The following is a 19,463-nucleotide window of genomic DNA, read 5'->3' on the forward strand; positions in this document are numbered from 1 at the left end:
AAGTTTCCATGTCAGAAATTTGAGTTTCTTTCAATGAAATTGCACAAAAATTACATGGCTGGTTTCATAGAAAGGCTCCTTGAGTATAATTAAGTTTCTCTAATTTCATTTAATTTTGGGTGTTTTATTCAATTGTATAGCATTTAGAGAGAAAAAAAAAATTGGTTTCAAAACAGTATCCTGACTACACTTTGACATAAACCAGTCTGTGATTCTTTAAACATGTTCCTCTGATTTTAAATATTAGTCAAAATAATTGATAATTTCAGCTTTTTTAAAGTAAAAAAATAGTAGTAATAATTTCATATAAATGAGGTGTATTGGTCATGAATTCCAAAAATAAGTGTACAACTAATACGTTGGTGGTAGTGGTGGAAAAAAAGCGCAGAAAAAAGAAACAAAAACCCTGAAAAAAGCGACAGAAACGTCTAAAAAGCACCAAGAACGTTGAAAAAACGGTCCTAAAGAAGGGTTAAGTTTTGATTTTTACCCGGGAGGACAACACAAGGGTTAATGAGTGCATTTCAATTCTGCACCTGTTTGTGTCCACAGGATAACATCCGCTCATCAACGCCTCCATTCAACTTGTTATAACAGTCTAACCTGCAGCGTGAACTGTGAGCCTGTGGATGGGTCTGCTGTGGTGGTGTCCAGTCAAGGTTATAGTATCACTACTTTCTACAAGGCCACTGATTACCATAACCATGGTGATGAACCATGCTAAATGATATAGTTATTGCCCCCAAATCTTGAAACTATTACACAATTCATCAATTTGTCGAATTTCGATAATCAATTTTCATTTGGACAAATTGCCGAATATTATTCAGTTCAAGCGTCTCAAATGTGAGGATTTGTTGCTTTATTAAGTTTTATATTGTTGTAAGTTGAATATCAATGGATTTTATGACAATTATAAAAAAAAAAAAAAAAAAAAAAAAAGAAGCAATGGCGCCTGGGTAGCTCACCTGGTAGAGCGCGCGTCCATATACAGAGGTTTACTCCTCAACACAGCGGTCGTGGGTTCGACTCTGGCCTGCAGCCCTTTGCTGCATGTCATTCCTCTCTCCCTCTCTCCCCCCCCTTTCACGTCTTCAGCTGTCCTATAAATAAAGGCTGAAAATGCCCAAAAATAATCTTAAAAAAAATAAACTGGACTCTGAACATAGACTGTGACAATTACATTGTATAGACTAAATGATTACTTGATGCATATAAAAACATTTTTTTAGTAAATCAATCCTGTAAACAAGCAGTAGTTGCAGATGTATAGTAAGTTAGGTAAGATACATGACTGAATCCCCACAGTACAATCACAAAAGACCCATGTTATTTACAGTACTAATCATAACTCTATTTATTTAATATCTATTGTTTTACCTTTAAAATGTACACGTGTTTTCTCTTTTCTCAGTTTTATGGATATACACTGTTTATTCAAATCTCATAAACTACTTTAGTAAATAACTCAAATAGTGTTCACGTTAGTCTGCATTTGCGTACAACAGTTATGAATAGCTCCCTTTGTTTTGATGTATTACTGTTTCGGAGATCAGTTAATCATTAAGTCTACAAGTGTAATGGTCCTGTCAGTCCCAGGTCTCTGCTGAACACACCTTTGTCAACAATGTTTGAAGGCAGTTAATGTACACAGCTGGAACACCGTGTACCATTTTGTTTCCCTCAGCAGTTAGTCAAAAAGTAGATTGGCACCATTTTATCTTTATCTCATTCCTTACACAATCACGCTTTTTCTGTGAAACTGTGTAATATACAACTGACCAAAACAAAGATTTAAATTTCCCAATTTTTATTTTTCATCTGTTAAATATACAACTTTACTCATACAATCATCGAGATGGAATAAAAATTTCAAGATGCATACATAAGAAAAACACAACGGCATCGAGCAAGTGTGAAATATTGTCCTCTGATTTTCCTCTTCATATAATGTATTGTAAATGGCAGGGACGAGGTAGCCTTCCGCCCATGCCACGAGGTTCAAGAGATAGCTGCTTGCCAGCAATTAAATACATGTCTAACAACAAATACATTCATTGTTACGAAGAAGAAGAAAAAAACTATTTTTGACAGCATTCACTCGTATTGAAATGTTTAGGAGCAAGAATCTGTGTAGAAACCGTAAACAGATTACATTCCAGCAATGTGTTTATTACTAGTCCTCCTACCCCAATTTCATATTCAAGTTTCAACAATATTCTCTTCTTGAGGCTTTGAAATATTCCTCCCACAAGCAGATTTTGGCAGTAGTGAGAGTTTGAAGACACTGTTTGTTCAACAGATTGTGAAAACAAACAGTGGATAAAAAGTGGTTTGACCCGGTTCTGTAGAACTAGTCAAACACCTCCAGCAGTGCAAGTGCACATCTAGATTTTAACAAGTAATCCTACAAGGCAAAGCAAGTGGTTTGGGACTTTAATCCCAGACCAGGACCAACGCTCTCACAGATTTTAAAAATCACTTCCTGGAGAGATCTGTGAAACCAGTGCTTTAAATTCCCAAACATAGTGGACCACAGATCTGTTACTTCCGTGGTCTGCAGGTACTTTTCTTTGGCCATTAACCCCACTAAGAGACCTTGTAAGAGACTTCAGTAGGTACTTTGGGTGGGTAAAAAAAAAAAAAAAATCCTTTCTGCCTTCTTGATTATCCAATCAAGTCACCATGGTATGGTGACAATGGTATGCCAATCTCTCCAGCTGCCATGCTTCTCTGTGTTCTCTTCATAAACATGAGGAATGCACTGAAGTTTCTTCATCTCAACTTTCTATCATCCGTGTCTTCCTCTCCATTTCCCCTCTCGCCAAAGAAATATGAGCCAGTGTGTGTCCAGTGCGATATTCACGTCTTCTCCCTCACTTCCTCGACTTCAGGACAAAAACATAAAGAGCTGTTGCAGAAGTCTCTCCTCAGCTCGCCCTCCTCGCCCCATCTCTGACTACCACGAGGAGAAAAAGGGCCGCTTGCAGTGGAAGGTTTGTGTGAAGGCGTTGCCGAGCGTGACCACGCGTCCATGGCCGCCTGAGCGGCTGCGCTCCACTACCACCCGAGGCATCTGCACCAGCTGGATGGGGCTCCTCCCGTCCTTCAGCGCCTGGGTCAGGTTCAACACCTGGTGTAGACAGGGTTCATGATGTAGGACGTACACAAACCATTTTTTTGGTTGCATTTAAGAGAGAGAGAGTGTGTGTGTTTGTGTGTGTGTGTGTGTGTGTGTGTGTGTGTGTGTGTGTGTGTGTGTGTTTGTTTTACTATATTCGTGGGGTCCAAAAACCGGGGTATACAGTATACTTGTGGGGTCTGCACAGCCTTGTGGGGACCAAAATGCTGGACCCCACAAGGTTAAAGGGCTGCTTGAGGGTTAAGACTTGGTTTTAGGATTAGGGTTAGAATTTGGTTATAGTTAGGGTGAGGGTAAGGGTTAAGGTTAGGCATTTAGTTGTGATGGTTAAGGTTAGGGTAAGGGGCTAGGGAATGCATTATGTCAATGACGGGTGCCCACAAAGATAGTGAAACAAACGTAAGTGTGTATGTGTGTGTGTGCGCATGTGTGTTAGAGAGGTTAAGCACCTATGAAATCTGAAGCAACATGGATTAGGCTAATCTAATCTGTTGAAAAATGCCGTCAACGATTACTAAATCAAAATGAGTCATTTTCTGTCGAATCGAATAACCGCGCGAGCTCTTATTCAATATTCTGAGTTACTAAGTCAATATATTGAGATACTCAGTCAATATATTGAGATTCTCAGTCAATATTTTAAAGTTTCGCATTGCTTTGAGATTCAAAGTCAATATTCTGTGTTACTTAGTCAATATATTGAGATATGTAGTCAATATTTTGAGATATTAAGTCAATATATTGAGATACCAAGTCAATATTTTTATATATTAAGTCAATATATTGAGATACTACTGGAAATAGAACACAACAACACTGGGTATAGTCAATTATGATAACTACATAAAAAAAAGAGACTTGCTTCATGGAAATAACTGTCTGCTTTGTCTTCCTTTGACCAACGTAATCTTTATGCTATGATGACCATAGACTGTTATGGCTAGGACACACTCAGTGGTCATTAATCCAAAAAAGGTAAACGGTTGAGATGAGGAGTAGAAATGAAAGACGTGAAAAGGTGAGGCGGGGCGGTAGACAGGGGTGGAGGGTGTGAGAAATTAGGTCAAGACGGATGGTGATTAAGTCACAGAGCAAACAACGAAAGTGACTGAAAGTAGGGCACGGGAGAGAGAAAGGAGAGCATGGTAGGATATAAAAAAAAGGAAAAACAAAATATAGGACACAAAGGAGAAAGACAAAAGACAAAGAGGCTGACAGCAACAGCAGTCCAAAATACTTTCTTTAAAAGAAAGAAAACTCACCTGTCCCCTCATAACAGACATCTGCCTCTCAAACATGGTTTTGTCAAAGCCTTTATCCGTCTGAAGAGAAAAACAATAACTCCTGTTAGCAGGTGCCCTGTCTCATGTTACACTGCCGACAGACAGCTGTTCTCTTAATTGTAATCTGTCTAAACAGAGAAAAGGGGGAGAGAAGAGGAAAGTTATGGAGGTGGCTCGTACCTTGAACATTTCATAGAGGTCCTCACAGAGGTCCTGGACAAAGTTCATGTCAGAGAGGCGGGACAGCACCAGGTCTCTGGTCTCCTGGGAGAAGGCCACCTTAGCCTGGGGGAGCCATGCCCAGTGGAATGGGTCTGATGGGAGGAGGCAACGGTCCACTTTGTCACAATTTGTAGAGGCCACACTGTCTTGTTATATTATGTTGCGTCTTTACCGTTTCATAGTGTGTTTTTACTGTTGCTTTTATTTATTGTTAACCGTCTGAGACTCATCATGGCAAGAATAAGCGAATCAAAATAAATAAGTAGTTGGCTATTTGAGGGACAGACAATTAAAAGAATAGTTAGAAAAAATAAGCTAGTTCACTTTCTGTTGAGAGCTCAGATAGGAAGATTGAAATCACTCATGTTTGTAGGGTAAATATGAAGCTACAGCCGGCAGCTGGTTGGCTTAGCACAAAGACATGGTCCAAAGGTAAGGTTTCTTTAAACCGTACAAAAAACATAATGCGTTTCTTTTCTTAACCTTTGGAAAATGCCTAGCTATCCATGTGAATGTGAACCAGTAAATGTGTAGACAAATGTGTAATTTGTCAATGCGTAATGGCTGAAAATCATTTTGCTCCAAGAGCTGGAAATACAGACAGACAAGTCATCAGTTACTACTCAGGCAGACCTCTTAAAAAGGTGCTGTAGGTAGGATTGTGAAGATCCAGAACTTAGCCAAAAGATGGGAACATCAACAACTTCTCAGTCCCTCCCCCCTTTCCGCTAAAGCCCAAAATGGTCTCCTAAGCCCTTCCCCCCACAAGAGAGAATGAATGTGTGTGCATGAGCAGTGATTGACACGCAGTTAGTCACCCCCCTGGCCCTTATTGGTGCATCTGAACAGGGAGCGGTGGATTTTTGCAAATCGCACAACAGGCTGTAGGTGGAGCCAGAGGAGCTGGATTTTTTTTTTTTTTAAATTACCTGCTTCATGTAGTTCTACTGGAACATAGGGTCAGTTTCAGCAAATACAACAGAAAGTTAGTTTTGGTCTTAAAGTCTTACCTACTGCACCTTTAATTGGCTGTCTTTTTGATTGTTGCTACACTTCTGCTGTGGCAGAGATCTGCCGATGCGTGTGACGTGTGTGGAGATTTGTCTGTACCGCTCTGTCCACATTGCGCCTCAGTAGTGCCTCCATGTACGCATTTACAGATTTGTCTACACGTTCACAGATCAATATATGCATTTACAGCTTTGTCTACACATTTACAAATCTGATTACGCATACACGGATTGACACAATTCACCACACACGTTTGCAAATAGTTCTGCTACAATAATGGCCCCATAAGAGACCGTATACATGTATAAAGAGAGGTGAGGGAGGAAAGAGACCAACATACAGGCTCTCCATTCGTCCGGGTGTTTAAAGGGGAAGGCCAGGCCGTTGTCGATTGCTGCAATCTTAATGCAGGACTCGGAACTATTCTCTGGCCACTCTGCATCCTACAGTGAGAGGAAAAGAGGATCAAAGAAGTCATCACCAACAACTGACAGAGTGATTCATGATCGATGACCAGACGAGTCATTGATCACTGTCCAAAGGCCTGATTAATTGGACAGCTAGATGACAACCTTTTGCTCATTTATCAACACATGGCAAATAATGATTGATGACGGGGAGGCAGACAGTGTTCTGGGATCTGTAACCAACAAAGTCTTTGGGGCACTGGTTTGTTCCAGACCTGCAATATCCAAGCTATTGTCTGTCAATGTGGGCCCCAATGTGTCCTGCATATGAATAAGTGACAGAGCATCAAGTACAAAAGTGTGTGTGTTTAAGCGTTTGTGTGTGTGTGTGTGTGTGTGTGTGTGTGTGTTTAACATGGGATGTGTCCCACAATGACAATGTATCAGCATTCCAGCAGTTCAATTGCATGAGGCAAGGTGATAATTTGCTCTTTAAACAGTCTGAACACACCCTAAGTATGTGTGAATTTAACCTCACCTTTTGTCCCTCTCCTCCTGGCTTCTCATACTTGATCAACCAGTTGTCATTCCCTCGATCTGAGGACGAAGACAAAGAGGAAATGGAAATAAGTATGTAGGTGGGGAAGGACCACAGCCAGACAGCTAGCTTTTATAAATGATTAGCCATAAAGACGAGTGCAAATTCAATGTAACACACTAGTGAACTTTCAAATAGGCTGACAATGTCAACACGCAGCAATGTAGTGCAATGGCTGTAAATGGCTAAAGTGCAAAAGAAAAACTCACTCTAGTAAAACAGGACGAATGGCAGTTGGAGTGATGGACTGTTATCACGGATGCTTATTTAGAGGTTTTTTGTCGACCGATAGCCGACCCTCGTTAACCGATTGCATTGGCAGACCTTCCTCCACAGCGCTGCGGAGGAGGGTCTGGCGAGACCACACAGCATTCAGGGATGGAACCAAACAAGCTCTGGTTTGTTGGCCTTTCTTTAACCCAATCACAATTGTCTTGGGCGGCGCTAGGGCCAGACGGAGCCACGGTGCGTCTGCAAAATAGCCTCGGGGTGGAAAAGTTGTTTTAGTCGTGCAACCGAAAACTCAGATTGGACAGATAGTCTAGCTAGCTGTCTGGATTTACCCTGCAGAGATCTGAGGAGCAGTTAACCAGGGTTTCCCGCAGCACTTTGCAGTTAAGGCGGCCGCCTTAACAATACGCGCCTGCCGCCTTAACTAAGTCGACTCCGTCCTGTTTGAGTGGCTGTAATGTAGAAGTCGCATCAACACAGTCTGTATGAAACAAGGTAACGGCGAGTTGTCAAGATACCACCAATCACAACGGAAAGAGCATTTGCTGTCGGTGAGTGTAACTGTAGTTTATTCACATTTAAAAGGGATAAATTTCCACTGTTATCTCAGAGCTGTTTTGGAGAAGAGTTGTCAGGCGAAGTGGAAGAGAGCGTGTCACGGAGGATAATGGGAGCAATGCCAGTAACACTGTTATAGCACACGTTTTTTAAATAGTTTACTGAGCTTAAAATTGCACATTGCAACTGTTACTTTGAAAAGCTGGTTATTTATTAATTATATATTATTATTTAAATTTAATATTTAGTGTTTAATAAGTCAGTGTTAAATGTAGTACAGAGTCTGTAGTCTATCTTGCTAAAACACAACATGCTAGTGCAAAGTTTGCACTAACAAGTTAACTAGCAGTTTAGAAATAGATTGTAAAGCCTATTTTTTCTTTTATCATGCAAACTTTTTTTTTAAATAACGTTTTTTTATTTTTGTTTTAACCCTCCTATTGTCTTCAGGTCAAATTTGACCAATTTTCAAAAAGTTTCTACATCAGAAATTTGGGTTTTACTTTAACCAAATTGTCCAAAAAAATAATGTGGATGGTTCCATGCAACGCTCTTCACAAGTAAAATAAATGATCTGCTCACTACTATTATTGAATTTGGGTGTTTTATTTAATTTTATAGTATTTGAAGAAAAAAAATTTATAAAAGAACGTTGAAAAAAAAAATTACAAAAATGTCATAAAAAAGGTTCAAAAAGTGAAAAAAAAACAAACAAAAGGGTCAAAAAACTAGCGCAGAAAAAAAATAAAAAAAAAAAAATCAGCAAACTAAAAAGAATAAGTGACAAAAAAAAACTTGGAAAAAAGCAACAGAAAAATAAACGTTTTTAAATTTTGACCCAGAACAACGTGCATGGTGGACGGGAAGACAACGCAAGGGTTAAAAATTATTGTTTTGTTGTTCAACTGATAGTATTAATCGGTCCAAGTTCTTATTTTCAGTTAACGGTTAATCATTAACATCCCTAACTGCAATGCTGTGTTTAAGTTTGGTACACAGTGTGTTTAATACATGTCAACACAGACCCCCCTCACCTGTGTTTCGGATAATGTAGTCCAACACTACCAGCCGCTCAAACTGTGAGTGCAGCTGCTTCCTGATGTTCTCTGGCAGAGGTTCTGCCTCAAAGCGCCGCAGCCAGTAGTCCGCTTCACGGTAACCCTCCACAAACAGCTGAAATGAGCCCACCTGGAAACAAAGACACACCTCATCACATATACATAAAAAAAAACAAAAAAAAACAGCGTGTTCTGAAAATGCAGGCAGCCTGTTTATATGGTAATGATGTGGTGGGGTGCAATGATGTAACGTGAAATTGTGTGATGTCAACAGGCTAAAATGTCAGCAGTGCGTGACAGTTGAAAACATGAAGCTAACTTCCTCATACGACTTCCTGAACACATTCTTCCAGCCACCTTTTTCATGACAGCCAATATGTTCTTTTTTCAGCATCTTTCAGAGATGGCATTTATGCTTCCTCTTCCTACCTTATTTTCTTTCTTTTTTTTTTTTCTTTTTTTTTAAACCTGTTTTTTCAGAGAGTGTGACACGATTCCTTTTACTGTCCTCTGCCAGGCAGCTATTCTGAGCCCTCTGCTCACTGAGAACACAGCGCTCTCATTTCATAATGATAAGACAGCAGACCATGTATATGTAAAACAAAAACATGTGACATTTAAAAAAAACTGTTTTAACATGTTGGGGGGAGGAATGTTAGCAATAAAAATGTTTTTAGTATACATTAGTATTTGTTCTAATTACACCATTTGTATAGGCCTTCTCAAACAACAAAGAAAAAAGTCTGAAAGCGTATACCACACAGGAATGAGAACAATGAACAAGAGAAGGGTTTCCAGCCTATGTTTCTCGTTGATTGCTCATACAAAAACAGCTTAATGTTGGTGACATTAGACCACGAAGGGCTACCACTTTCTGTTACCTTAGGTGGCAGGCCCACTCTGTGGAAGCGTCGTCCCACCTTGGGGACTTTCTCTAAGGCGTACTTCTTCCCCCTGGATTTGGCTCTGTCGATGGCGCTGTAGTGGAATGTGTCACTGGCCAGATACACCACCTGATAAAAAAGGAAGGCACTCCGTTACCACTGGTTTAGTTGTACCTTGTGACCACTGCTGGATAGTTTCTCTCACAGCTAGAAGAAGTATCACATCTACATACACTGAATATTCTGTTTCAATATATTCACAGGAGTTCAGAATTTAGTCGGATTTCAGTCAAACTGTAGACTGGGTAAACCCAGCCCGATCTGCCGGCGATTTGATTTCGCCCTGCAGCTCAGGCTGGAAACCTGTAGGTTTATCTGTACATTATCCTGCTTCCGTTACAAATTTGCGGGAACCAATCACAAACTGGCTCATCCACCTGGCGCGCTATTGGCGGGTTTAACACGATGACGATAGAGAAGCGACCAAGCAGCTTTTTGTTTACATTCAAAAAGCCGGCCACCGAAGTGCCGCACTCCATGGCAGCAACCCGTCGATGCCGCTGTCGCGTCACCCGGATCGTCGTCTGATTGGTTGAAGGACTATCCAAATGTGTACAGAGTCCTTTGAACTGTCCCCATTGATCTGACCGACCTCTTGTGCAGAGAAAATACCTAGCAGACTGTAATGTTCAATCTTAAAAGATTGAGCTCGGTCTGGTGATAGCCAGACTAGTCAAACTGTGATGACACCAAGTCCTTACCTAGGTACTGTCAGGGCACGCCCTCATATGGCGCTTTTCCATTACATGGTACCTGCTCGACTCGCCTCGACTCTACTCGCCTTTTTTGGTTTTCCATTACGAAAAAAAGTACCTGGTACCTGCTAACAGGTACTTTTTTTAGTACCTCCTCAGTCGAGGTTCCAAGCGAGCTGAGGCGAGCCGAAAAGGTGACGTGAAAGCGACAGACGGGGGTGTCCTGAACAAACCCGCTATTTTTAAACAGTTTAGCCAGCTGTGTTTTTTTTTTTGCTGCCTCCAGCTTCTTCTGAAACAGAATGTGTCTTCTGGCAACAACAACACACCTTCGACGTTCTGTGTGTGTTGTGTTAGGTCACGGCAGTTCACTGTGGCGCCGCTTGTTTCAGTTCTGCGGAGGCTCCAGTCCAGGCAGAGCTTTCACCGTATCCTACGTACATACACACATGCTGGCTCGACGCACACACCAGCTGACAAATGTATACATCAGGCCACATATTACATAGGCTACGGCGAAAGCTCTGCGTGGAGCCTCCACAGAACTGTAAAACAAGCTCAAGTGGCCTGATGTTTATACTTGTGCGCTGGTGTGTGCGTCGAGCCGGCAAGACGACCAGCTGAGGCGGTACTAAAATCTGCAACGGAAAACGGACGCACAGCGTGTCGAGTCGAGGCGAGTCGAGCAGGTACCATGTAATGGAAAAACGCCAATACTCTGCTTCTGACTGGCTAGTAGTCCTTACCTAGGTACTGTCAGGGCAAGCCCTCATACTCTGCTTCTGACTGGCTAGTAGTCCTTACCTATGTACTGAGCATGTGCGATTCCCAACAAAGATTGAACAGAAGTGAGATGCCTCACTCTGTAGCTAAAACAGAGAGCTCAACACACAGGGTGAAAAGAGGAGCTGCAGCAATGTGCAGTACAACAAAAATATGGTGTTTTTTGAAAATTAAACCACATAAAGCTATTCTGGTACAACCTCTAAATATAATTATGAACCTGAAAATGAGCATAATATGAGCACTTTAAATGCAATAAAATGCATGCTCTCAGAGCCCCCACCTTGGTTTTCGGCACCACTCCCAGGCCGAGCTTGGTATCAACCAGTGAGGCAGCAGCCTCGGAGAGGTAACCCTGGTTAGGCAACAAGCAGCCTCGGCCGAAACAGCACGGACAGCACAGCTAGTGAGAGAGGGAAAAAGACAGAGAGAGAGAGAGAGAGAGAGAGAGAGAGAGAGAGAGGGGTCAACCAGGAAACTTTGAGAAACCTTTAAAAAAGAAAACTGGTTGTCTGCTAATACTCCCTCAGATTGTGTGGCATCTGTTATGTGTGTGTAAACAATGTACCTTGTGAAAATATTTGGTCCATTTGGGGTTGAGGTGACCGTAAGGTTCCTCTGACTTTGGTTTGAAAACACCAATGACTTTCTGTAGAGGGAAAAGACAATGAAAAAGAGCGTTATATCACAAATGCCTTTTGCTATACATTTGGCACATGGCAGAAAATGGGAGAATACAGCACAGACAGGGACATAACAGCGACAGAACTAGCCGTTTTTCATGTTATGGCACCTTTAAAAGAACAAGACTAAAGAACCACAGGCACGACATGCAAAGTTATAAGCAACAAATGTGAAGTGACAGAGAAGCTGCTAACATGTTAGAGATCAATATCTTTTTTCCTGTTGCGTGCATTACTTGTTAATGTTATGCTAACCGCGCATACTGCTGGAGTCCACCTCCTGTTCACACCGTTCAGCAGCTCAGCTCAGGTCTAGAGCAGTGTAGAACCACCTTAAAGGGAGCTTACAGTAAGCTAAATGTCACAACGCTAGCACATTTAATCACCAGCTAGAATTCCTACACTAGCTGGGTAAATCTGAGTGGGGAAAGTGACTATATAATGCTTTCTTAAATCTCTTAAAACTCCTATTAAAAAAAGCCTAATGTACAATCCTCTATCTGCTCCTCACCCCTTTTGGGTCTTTGACAAAGTAGCTCCCACTGGAACCCTGGGAAATCCTCTCTGGAAAGACGCAGTTCTCGATAGCTTGTTCCGCCCTTTTGATAATATCTGCAAACTCGGGATCGTCAGGGAAATGGTTGAAGTCTCCACTGTTGGTACCTAGAGCGGGACAAAAGTTCAGATTGATATTCATATTTTCGTTGTGGGCGATCAGACGGTGCTACAGTAAAACAGCAACGGCTTTTCTTATGATACTGCATCACCATTCATGCCACTTCCAAAACATGGCGTTAAATTAATGTCATGCAGTGACAAAACGTTGGCAGTGACATTTTGTGAACCTCAAAGCATCATCAGGAAATATCCATGGCAACCTGTGTCATAGCATATGAAAAAAGGAGCCAATTGCCATGAAAGACTGTCTTTTTAAGCTGTGCATGAATGATGAATAATATTGAAAAACACGTATAGGTCATCTTTGCAAACCCTATTACAAAGTAAAAAGATATTGCTCTATAAAAAAAAATCTACTGAAAACAATAATTTCATCCAAAAATTATATTTCTATATGCTTGTAAGTTTATCTACAGGTCAATCTTTTCCATCTACTGCTTCTCCTCTAACTACCCTCTCCACTCATGCACACGGTTTGTATGTGAGAGGCAATCCATCCGTCCATTCTCTAAACCGCTTATCCTGTTCAGGGTCATGGGAAGCTGCAACTGTTCCCAGCACTCACTCACTGGGAGAGAGCTGGGGTACAACCTGGACAGGTGGCTAGTCTATCTCACACACACAGTCACACTTGTGGGCAAATTAGAATCACTATTTCTGGTGCACCCTGGTAGCTCACCTGGTAGAGCGTGCGCCCCATGTACCAAGGCTCAGTCCTTACTGCATCAGCCCAAGGCTCTAATCTGACCTGTGGCCCTTTGCCTCTCTCTCTCTCACAAACTGCACACACAAAGGCTCCAGTGGGTCAGTGGATTTAAACCCTGTACTTTTCTTGCTGTGAGGCAACAGGGCTGATGGGTGAGCCTGCCACACATCAGAAAAATGGCTATTTTCTATTCTAGGTCTAACTTAATTCCATGGATGTGAATGCGGTCTGATTGGTATTCGGTGCTAATTATTCCTTTGATGAAGGCCCAACCATGTGACACAACACCTTCTACCGTCTCCTCTAACACGTCAGAACTGTCAGCTGACAGAAAGGCTCCATATGCTCTGTATGAGTCACACTAAAGCCACAGTGGGGACGCAGGGAGCGATGAAGGGACAGACACGGGGATGAGGGGGATGAAGGGACAAAGGGACGTGAGGACAGTTAACATGCTATTTGTCACAGAGAGATAAGGAGAAACAAAAATAGCTTTGAAGCTAATTCACTTGCGGGGAGGGGGGGGGGGCTGAGAGAGAAGCAAATTAAAAAGAAGGAAGGGGAAAATAGTAGGATGGGAATATGCAAAAATGACATCAGGGACCTGGATTATTTAAAAAGTAGATACTTGTCAGTGTTTTCCTAACAAAATACATTAAAATTATCATAGTCTGTTTAGTTTCTAATTTACTTTTACTTACTTCCACCCAGTGTTTTTGTTCCCATGTTGGGTGATTTGTGCCTTTATTTCTATCTACCTGAAAACCACCAGCATCAGTATTATCACTGACATTGCTCTCTAAAAGCCACATACTACTGCATTTTTTATGTTTTCAAAGTCGGTGCATGAGGTGCACCTCAAAGTAATTGTAGAGGCTACCAAAATGTTTTAGGCGAGGCTGTGCTTGTGTTTTGTGCTCCATTTGGCACTTGTTTAGCCTAAAATACTGTGTAATCATTAGAAGCATGCCTTGAAAGTAGAGCACTAGATGATGTTAAGTCTAACTTGGGCAAACTTCCCAAGCAGGTCAGATCACACAGCGAATTGCCTCAATACTTGACTGTCAGCCCTCCTGTTGAAACCAATTTCCATTAAAAGTAAAACATATATAGTTTATATATTTATACACAGTTTACATGGAGTAGAGATTCCAAACTTGATCGACTCACACACGTTGTACGTGTATGTAATTATTTTGCATCCTAGTGGTCCAACTGGAAAATGCTTAATATTAAGAAGACGTGCAACATGTGGTCCTCGGATTGTTTGTGTGTGCCATGCCATCTTTGCCTGATTACCTAGTATGAGACGGTTCATCTGCCTGAGTTAGGCCACAATGCAGTCCACAGCAACCGCCTGAGGTTGTAAGGTCTTCTGGTTGATGTACAATAAGAAAGTCCTAATTTGCCACCCTGCCAAAAAGTGTGACCATGTTTATTTTGGTGGTCTGCAGGGAAACTGATTATTTAAAAACAGCTTCATCTTGACTTTAATATGGAAATAAAATGGTGTCAACACAGACCTAAAGACAGATTGTGATAATGTACTGCGGGGTGCCTCTGATTTATAACACAATATATCTGCGTGTGAGACAGAGCGGACACAATATTTTATCTTCATTTAATTTCTTCTGTTTATTCAGCTGTCTTACCTGATGATGGATGTATGCTTTCACTGGATTGTACTGTTGATGAAAGTCTATGATAATGTCATTTTGCAGTGTGACAGCAAGAGGCAGAAATGTCTCGCTCGCCTTCCATTATTCTCGCCCCACAGAAAGCTGGAGTGAAAGTTAATACACATGCATGCATGTCTGTCTGTCTGTGGGTTTGCTTGCACAAAGGCCTCATGCATATTTAATGTCTGTCTCTCAGAGCCCTCGGTCAGTTAATGGGCCCAGATGTGCTTTTTCACAGCTCACTCAAAGCTCTAGAGACCTGCTGACCTGCAGTGCACACAAACGGTGTGAGAAGTCGCAACACTGCACTCTGAAAAAGGGTCACTGCTAAGATGTGTGGTCCCACTGAGCTTTACACACACATTTATATCTTAGCCACTGCAAGCATGTATTCTTGATTCATTAGCGCTTTACATATTACATGTTGAAGTCTTTGTCCTGTGCTTAGACAGCTACATAATTGAATATGTCAAATGTATGCAAATGTTTCAATCCAGATTAAATTAAACATTTTGCGTAACTTTAAAATAAGATAATTTCACACTGCTTCCTGCACACTGCTAATAGTACTCATAGACCAATGGACTCAGGTAAAGGAAGACAGTAGGACATGTAGTTTGGCAGATTAAATAAATGTAAATTTTAGCTGGAAGGACTGGATGGTTTATGGCCATGTTCCATGAGATATCCATGATAGAAATGCCCTGCCAGAATTTTATATGATTACAAAGTGACACAGTACAACAGCTCTGAGGACTATGTGTGACTTCTAATTTGTAATGCACTGAATAAAAACTGGTGGAATTGTAGACCTGAACACTATTATTCTAAAAGGCTAGAGGAAATAGGAGACTAACACCTGCAATTTCAGGCTCAGCGTGTCTACCTGTGGCCTAGATTTCTGGCCCAGATAGAACATGGTCGAACAATAGATCTCAGAGAGAGAGAGAGAGACCAACAGAAATGAATATAAAAGGAAACAAATTCTCCAATATTGAGTTGCAGGGGAAAAAAGGTGGGTGGTATGAGGGGGAGTGATGTCCAATTAGTAGTTCAGTCAGAATATGTGCCGCTTCCATGGTGACTAGATCACCTTTTTCTTTTTATAGTCCAAAAAAAATCTAGTGCTGTGAATATGTAAGACTGACCAGATACGTAACACAACAATACACAGGCAAAAAATATTCTCTTAGCCTCCTACATGAGAAATCATCTGTACAGAAACCTAAACACCTGCTTGATCCAAACTGGCATTAACACAGTAACATTTTTTCAAAACACTAAACTATTATGAGTGTGTGGTTTAAGAGTGTTTAAAGTGAAGACATTTTACAATTACTGTTAACTTGGGCTTATCCACACCATGAACCACTACAACTACTATTTCTAGTCATTATCTTTATTGTGACTATTATTGCCATTGTCCATCACACCCCCAACCGGCACCGTAAGACACCGCCTACCAAGAGCCTGGGTCTGTCCGAGGTTTCTCCCTAAAATTAGTTTTTCCCTTGCCACTGTCGCATTTACACACTTATGCATGCTCTTGGTAGAATCACTGGAATTGTTGGGTCTATGTAAATTACAGAGTGCGGTCTAGACCTACTCTATCTGTAAAGTGTCCTGAGATAATTCTTGTTATGATTTTATACTATAAATAAAATTGAATTGAATCCTGATATAGGTCATTTCTAGGGCTGGGCAATATGGAGAAAATCAGATATCACAATATGCTTGACCAAATACTTCGATATCGATATTGCGGCGATATTCTAGGGTTGACAATTGGTGCTTTAACAAAATATCTTCACACTTAGATTTTAGATAAATAATCACCAGTAATGTGGACATAATGTCTAAGTGGGAAAAGGCAAATAATAGTACAGCTAGAACAGTCTGGTAAGTTCAGAAAAGCACATCACTCTACTGTAATGCAGCCTTTAAAACCAGTAAAAGACAACACTTATGTCATATCAGGATATTAGGATATCCAAAATCTAAGACGATATCTAGTCTCATATCACGATATCAATATAATATCGATACATTTCCCAGCCCTAGTCATTTCACATCTCTTTAAAGTTATAGGCCGATATAGGCCTATATCACGATCTAGCATGTTTTCTGGTCATTTAGTCTAGTCTATATGAAATAACCACATGGCAAAGCCCATGTTTGTATATTACTGAGCATAACAGTTTCTAGTGAAATTATAGAGAAAAAAAAACATATTTTCCAGCTATACTCTGACTATGTTTATATATGTATGCATGCACACATATACTGTACTGAGTAATCAGATTTAGTTTGATTTAACTACACTGGGGTATTTATGTGTGACTTGAAGGTTGTCAGTTGGGAGTCCAGTTTATTAATCCTATGAGTGATAATGTGATGTAAAACCAAAACCAGTCTTCAAATGATATTCCTTCAAAATAATTCCCATCAGATTTTTTGAGAAATTTGAGTTAATATGTGCTTGTTATAAATTTCGATAAGGTTATTTTGTGTCACGATATGATTTTATTGAAAGACGATAAATAAATATATTGAATTATCGCCCAACCCTACTCATAACTGTACTCGTGGCTGGACTTCCATGTAGTGTTTAGGTCATGAGGTGAGAGTGCCAGCTCATATCATCCACAGGGATGATAACATGCAGATATTGCATCAGCTGACTGGAAAACACACAGAGTAGACAGACTGGGTACAGACTCCATCTCCATGCAAACACAAGCCTAATGCCTTCAATGTAACATGAGTGTGTGGATAGTTTTCTTAGGCATAACATTCAGAGTTATGTGTGTTTGCTAAGAAACAGTGTCGGGGCAACAAGTTAGCCAATATCCTATCAATATTCAACATTTCAGTTAACCAAAATCAGGCCCAAGACTCTACAGGGGCCCTTCAGGAGCTCCCAGTGGAGAGCCACAGTGAAATGGTTAACACTCCTCACAGGGCTTGCATGACATCATAGCGTTTTGACCACGTTGCATTCACTGTTATTTGTTAATTTAATCAGCCTGATATTCAGCACTAAACCATATGCAAAAAAAAACAACACATGTTCCTCAGGACATACCCTCGTTGAGCATGAGTTCCCTTACTTAAGTGTCAACGTATGTACTTCCTTTCATCAGATGTCGAAAGCATTGCTCCCTAACATTTACCTGGGGAGGCCAAGGTGTCTTTATCCGACGACGAGCTGTGTCTGTTCCGCTTCTCTCGTACACCCCGCGGAGACGACGAGCTTCCTGCTAAACACGGTAACAACAGCGCCTCTTCGCTGGAGCCGTCTGTCTCCAGCTCGGTTAAGACGCTTTCACAAGAGTCCGAAATACGAACAGCGACTCCAGGGTTCGCCGCAAGTCCCAACCCTATCCCATTCCTATCAAATAATACCTTTACAGGGTCTGAGGAGTAAAAGTTACACTCTGAAACAGGTAACGTTACCGCCGTTGCTTCGGTGTCCAGCACGGGCTCGCTGGTCTCCGTCTCCGGCGGCGGGTCGCATTCTGACATCATTGTTGCTCAGTTTTTAATAAATGTATACATAAATACACTGACTTTCCTTTAAGCTGTCAGCCTTCCATTTTAAAGAGACTCCCCTCTTTCCACGAGTTTATAAACCCCAGATGAATGATTCAAAAGCAGCTGCTTTCGCTCATGTCCACATAAGCCGTCAACTCAAACTAGTCTGTTCTGCTTCCTAGTTGGCTCACTGCGCATGCGCACCACAATAACACAGTCAGCTGAAGTTGCCTTCAAGTACTCCTTGTGAAGTCCGAACTCCCGCTTTCTAGGTTAAATTTGCTCTTGACAGTCTTAGTAGATTGACACACATGCCAACTTCACATGGTTAGACTATAGCTAATGCAGGGTAAAGCCTAAACCAAATATTAGCTTTAAAACATAGGCTATGCTTTCAATCTCAACAAATGGCATACAGGCTACTGCTAATCATGTAGCCTAGCCTAAAGAGGTAAAAACCAGTTGCTGGCTAGTTAAATTTGGTTCACCTGTTGGCCTGCTTTGAAACAGCTTTGGCTGTCTTCCCTCCGCTCTTCAGTCGCATATTTCCAAGGGAAGCCTCACTGCAAACAATGAACAAGCACCATTTATAAAACATCACCTTAGCTAATCACAAAATGCAAAGCAGCTCCAATACTTTTTCATTCATTATGAAAAGCTTCCTAAAAACTTAACACAGATTTTTTTTTTTTTAAAGGTAGTGGGCAGACTTTTTTGAAACTTGATTAAAAAATGCTCTGTTACACAAACAGCACTGGTATTTTGATATGTTGTGATGCCCTCCTCACTGTCTTTCATAGCCACTAGATGTCGACAGTGATACACAAATGAAGATTACAGTGCAAGTGTTGAGTCCCACGCAAAGTGACTTTCCTTAGAAACATAGCCTACTACTTCATTCCATTCTTTTTTTTTTTTATCTTGGATGTAAACAAAAATGGTGCTCCTTAATATCAGTTCCTCATCAATTGTCATCATTGATTCCTTCCCTACACACAGACTGTCTCTGAACTTAAGTTTGGGACCACAAATGGTCCTTTCCTGGTGCAGCCATCATATAAAGATATGATAAATTCTACCAATTCTGCTCTTTGGAGCCATGGTAGATTACTGCAGGTTGAAGAACCCCTGCTTTAACTTTGCCAGGCTTAATACACTCATTTTCTATTTCTCTATTTTACTTCTCCCTCTCCCTTCCTGTCTCTGCCCTATAAATCCATAGTCTCTCTTTTTATGCTTTCAATTCTCACA

The 19,463-nt window shown here is 41.0% G+C and overlaps 1 protein-coding gene across 1 annotated transcript; it reads right to left on the reverse strand.

Moving 5' to 3' along the window:
* Positions 1-1,793: 1,793 nt before the first annotated feature.
* Positions 1,794-18,412, reverse strand: pi4k2b (phosphatidylinositol 4-kinase type 2 beta). The gene is made up of 11 exons (XM_031293592.2): positions 17,852-18,412; positions 12,127-12,278; positions 11,501-11,581; positions 11,216-11,335; positions 9,392-9,523; positions 8,487-8,640; positions 6,604-6,662; positions 5,999-6,101; positions 4,606-4,739; positions 4,405-4,464; positions 1,794-3,133 (listed from the first exon to the last, which is right to left on the reverse strand). Exons 1-11 carry the CDS (start codon positions 18,204-18,206, stop codon positions 2,960-2,962), a joined length of 1,524 nt encoding a protein of 507 aa, XP_031149452.1. The 5' UTR covers positions 18,207-18,412; the 3' UTR covers positions 1,794-2,959.
* Between the last annotated feature and the right edge of the window lie 1,051 nt (positions 18,413-19,463).

This window comes from Sander lucioperca, chromosome 4, assembly GCF_008315115.2.
Source record: "Sander lucioperca isolate FBNREF2018 chromosome 4, SLUC_FBN_1.2, whole genome shotgun sequence".
NCBI classification, from domain to species: Eukaryota; Metazoa; Chordata; class Actinopteri; order Perciformes; family Percidae; genus Sander; species Sander lucioperca.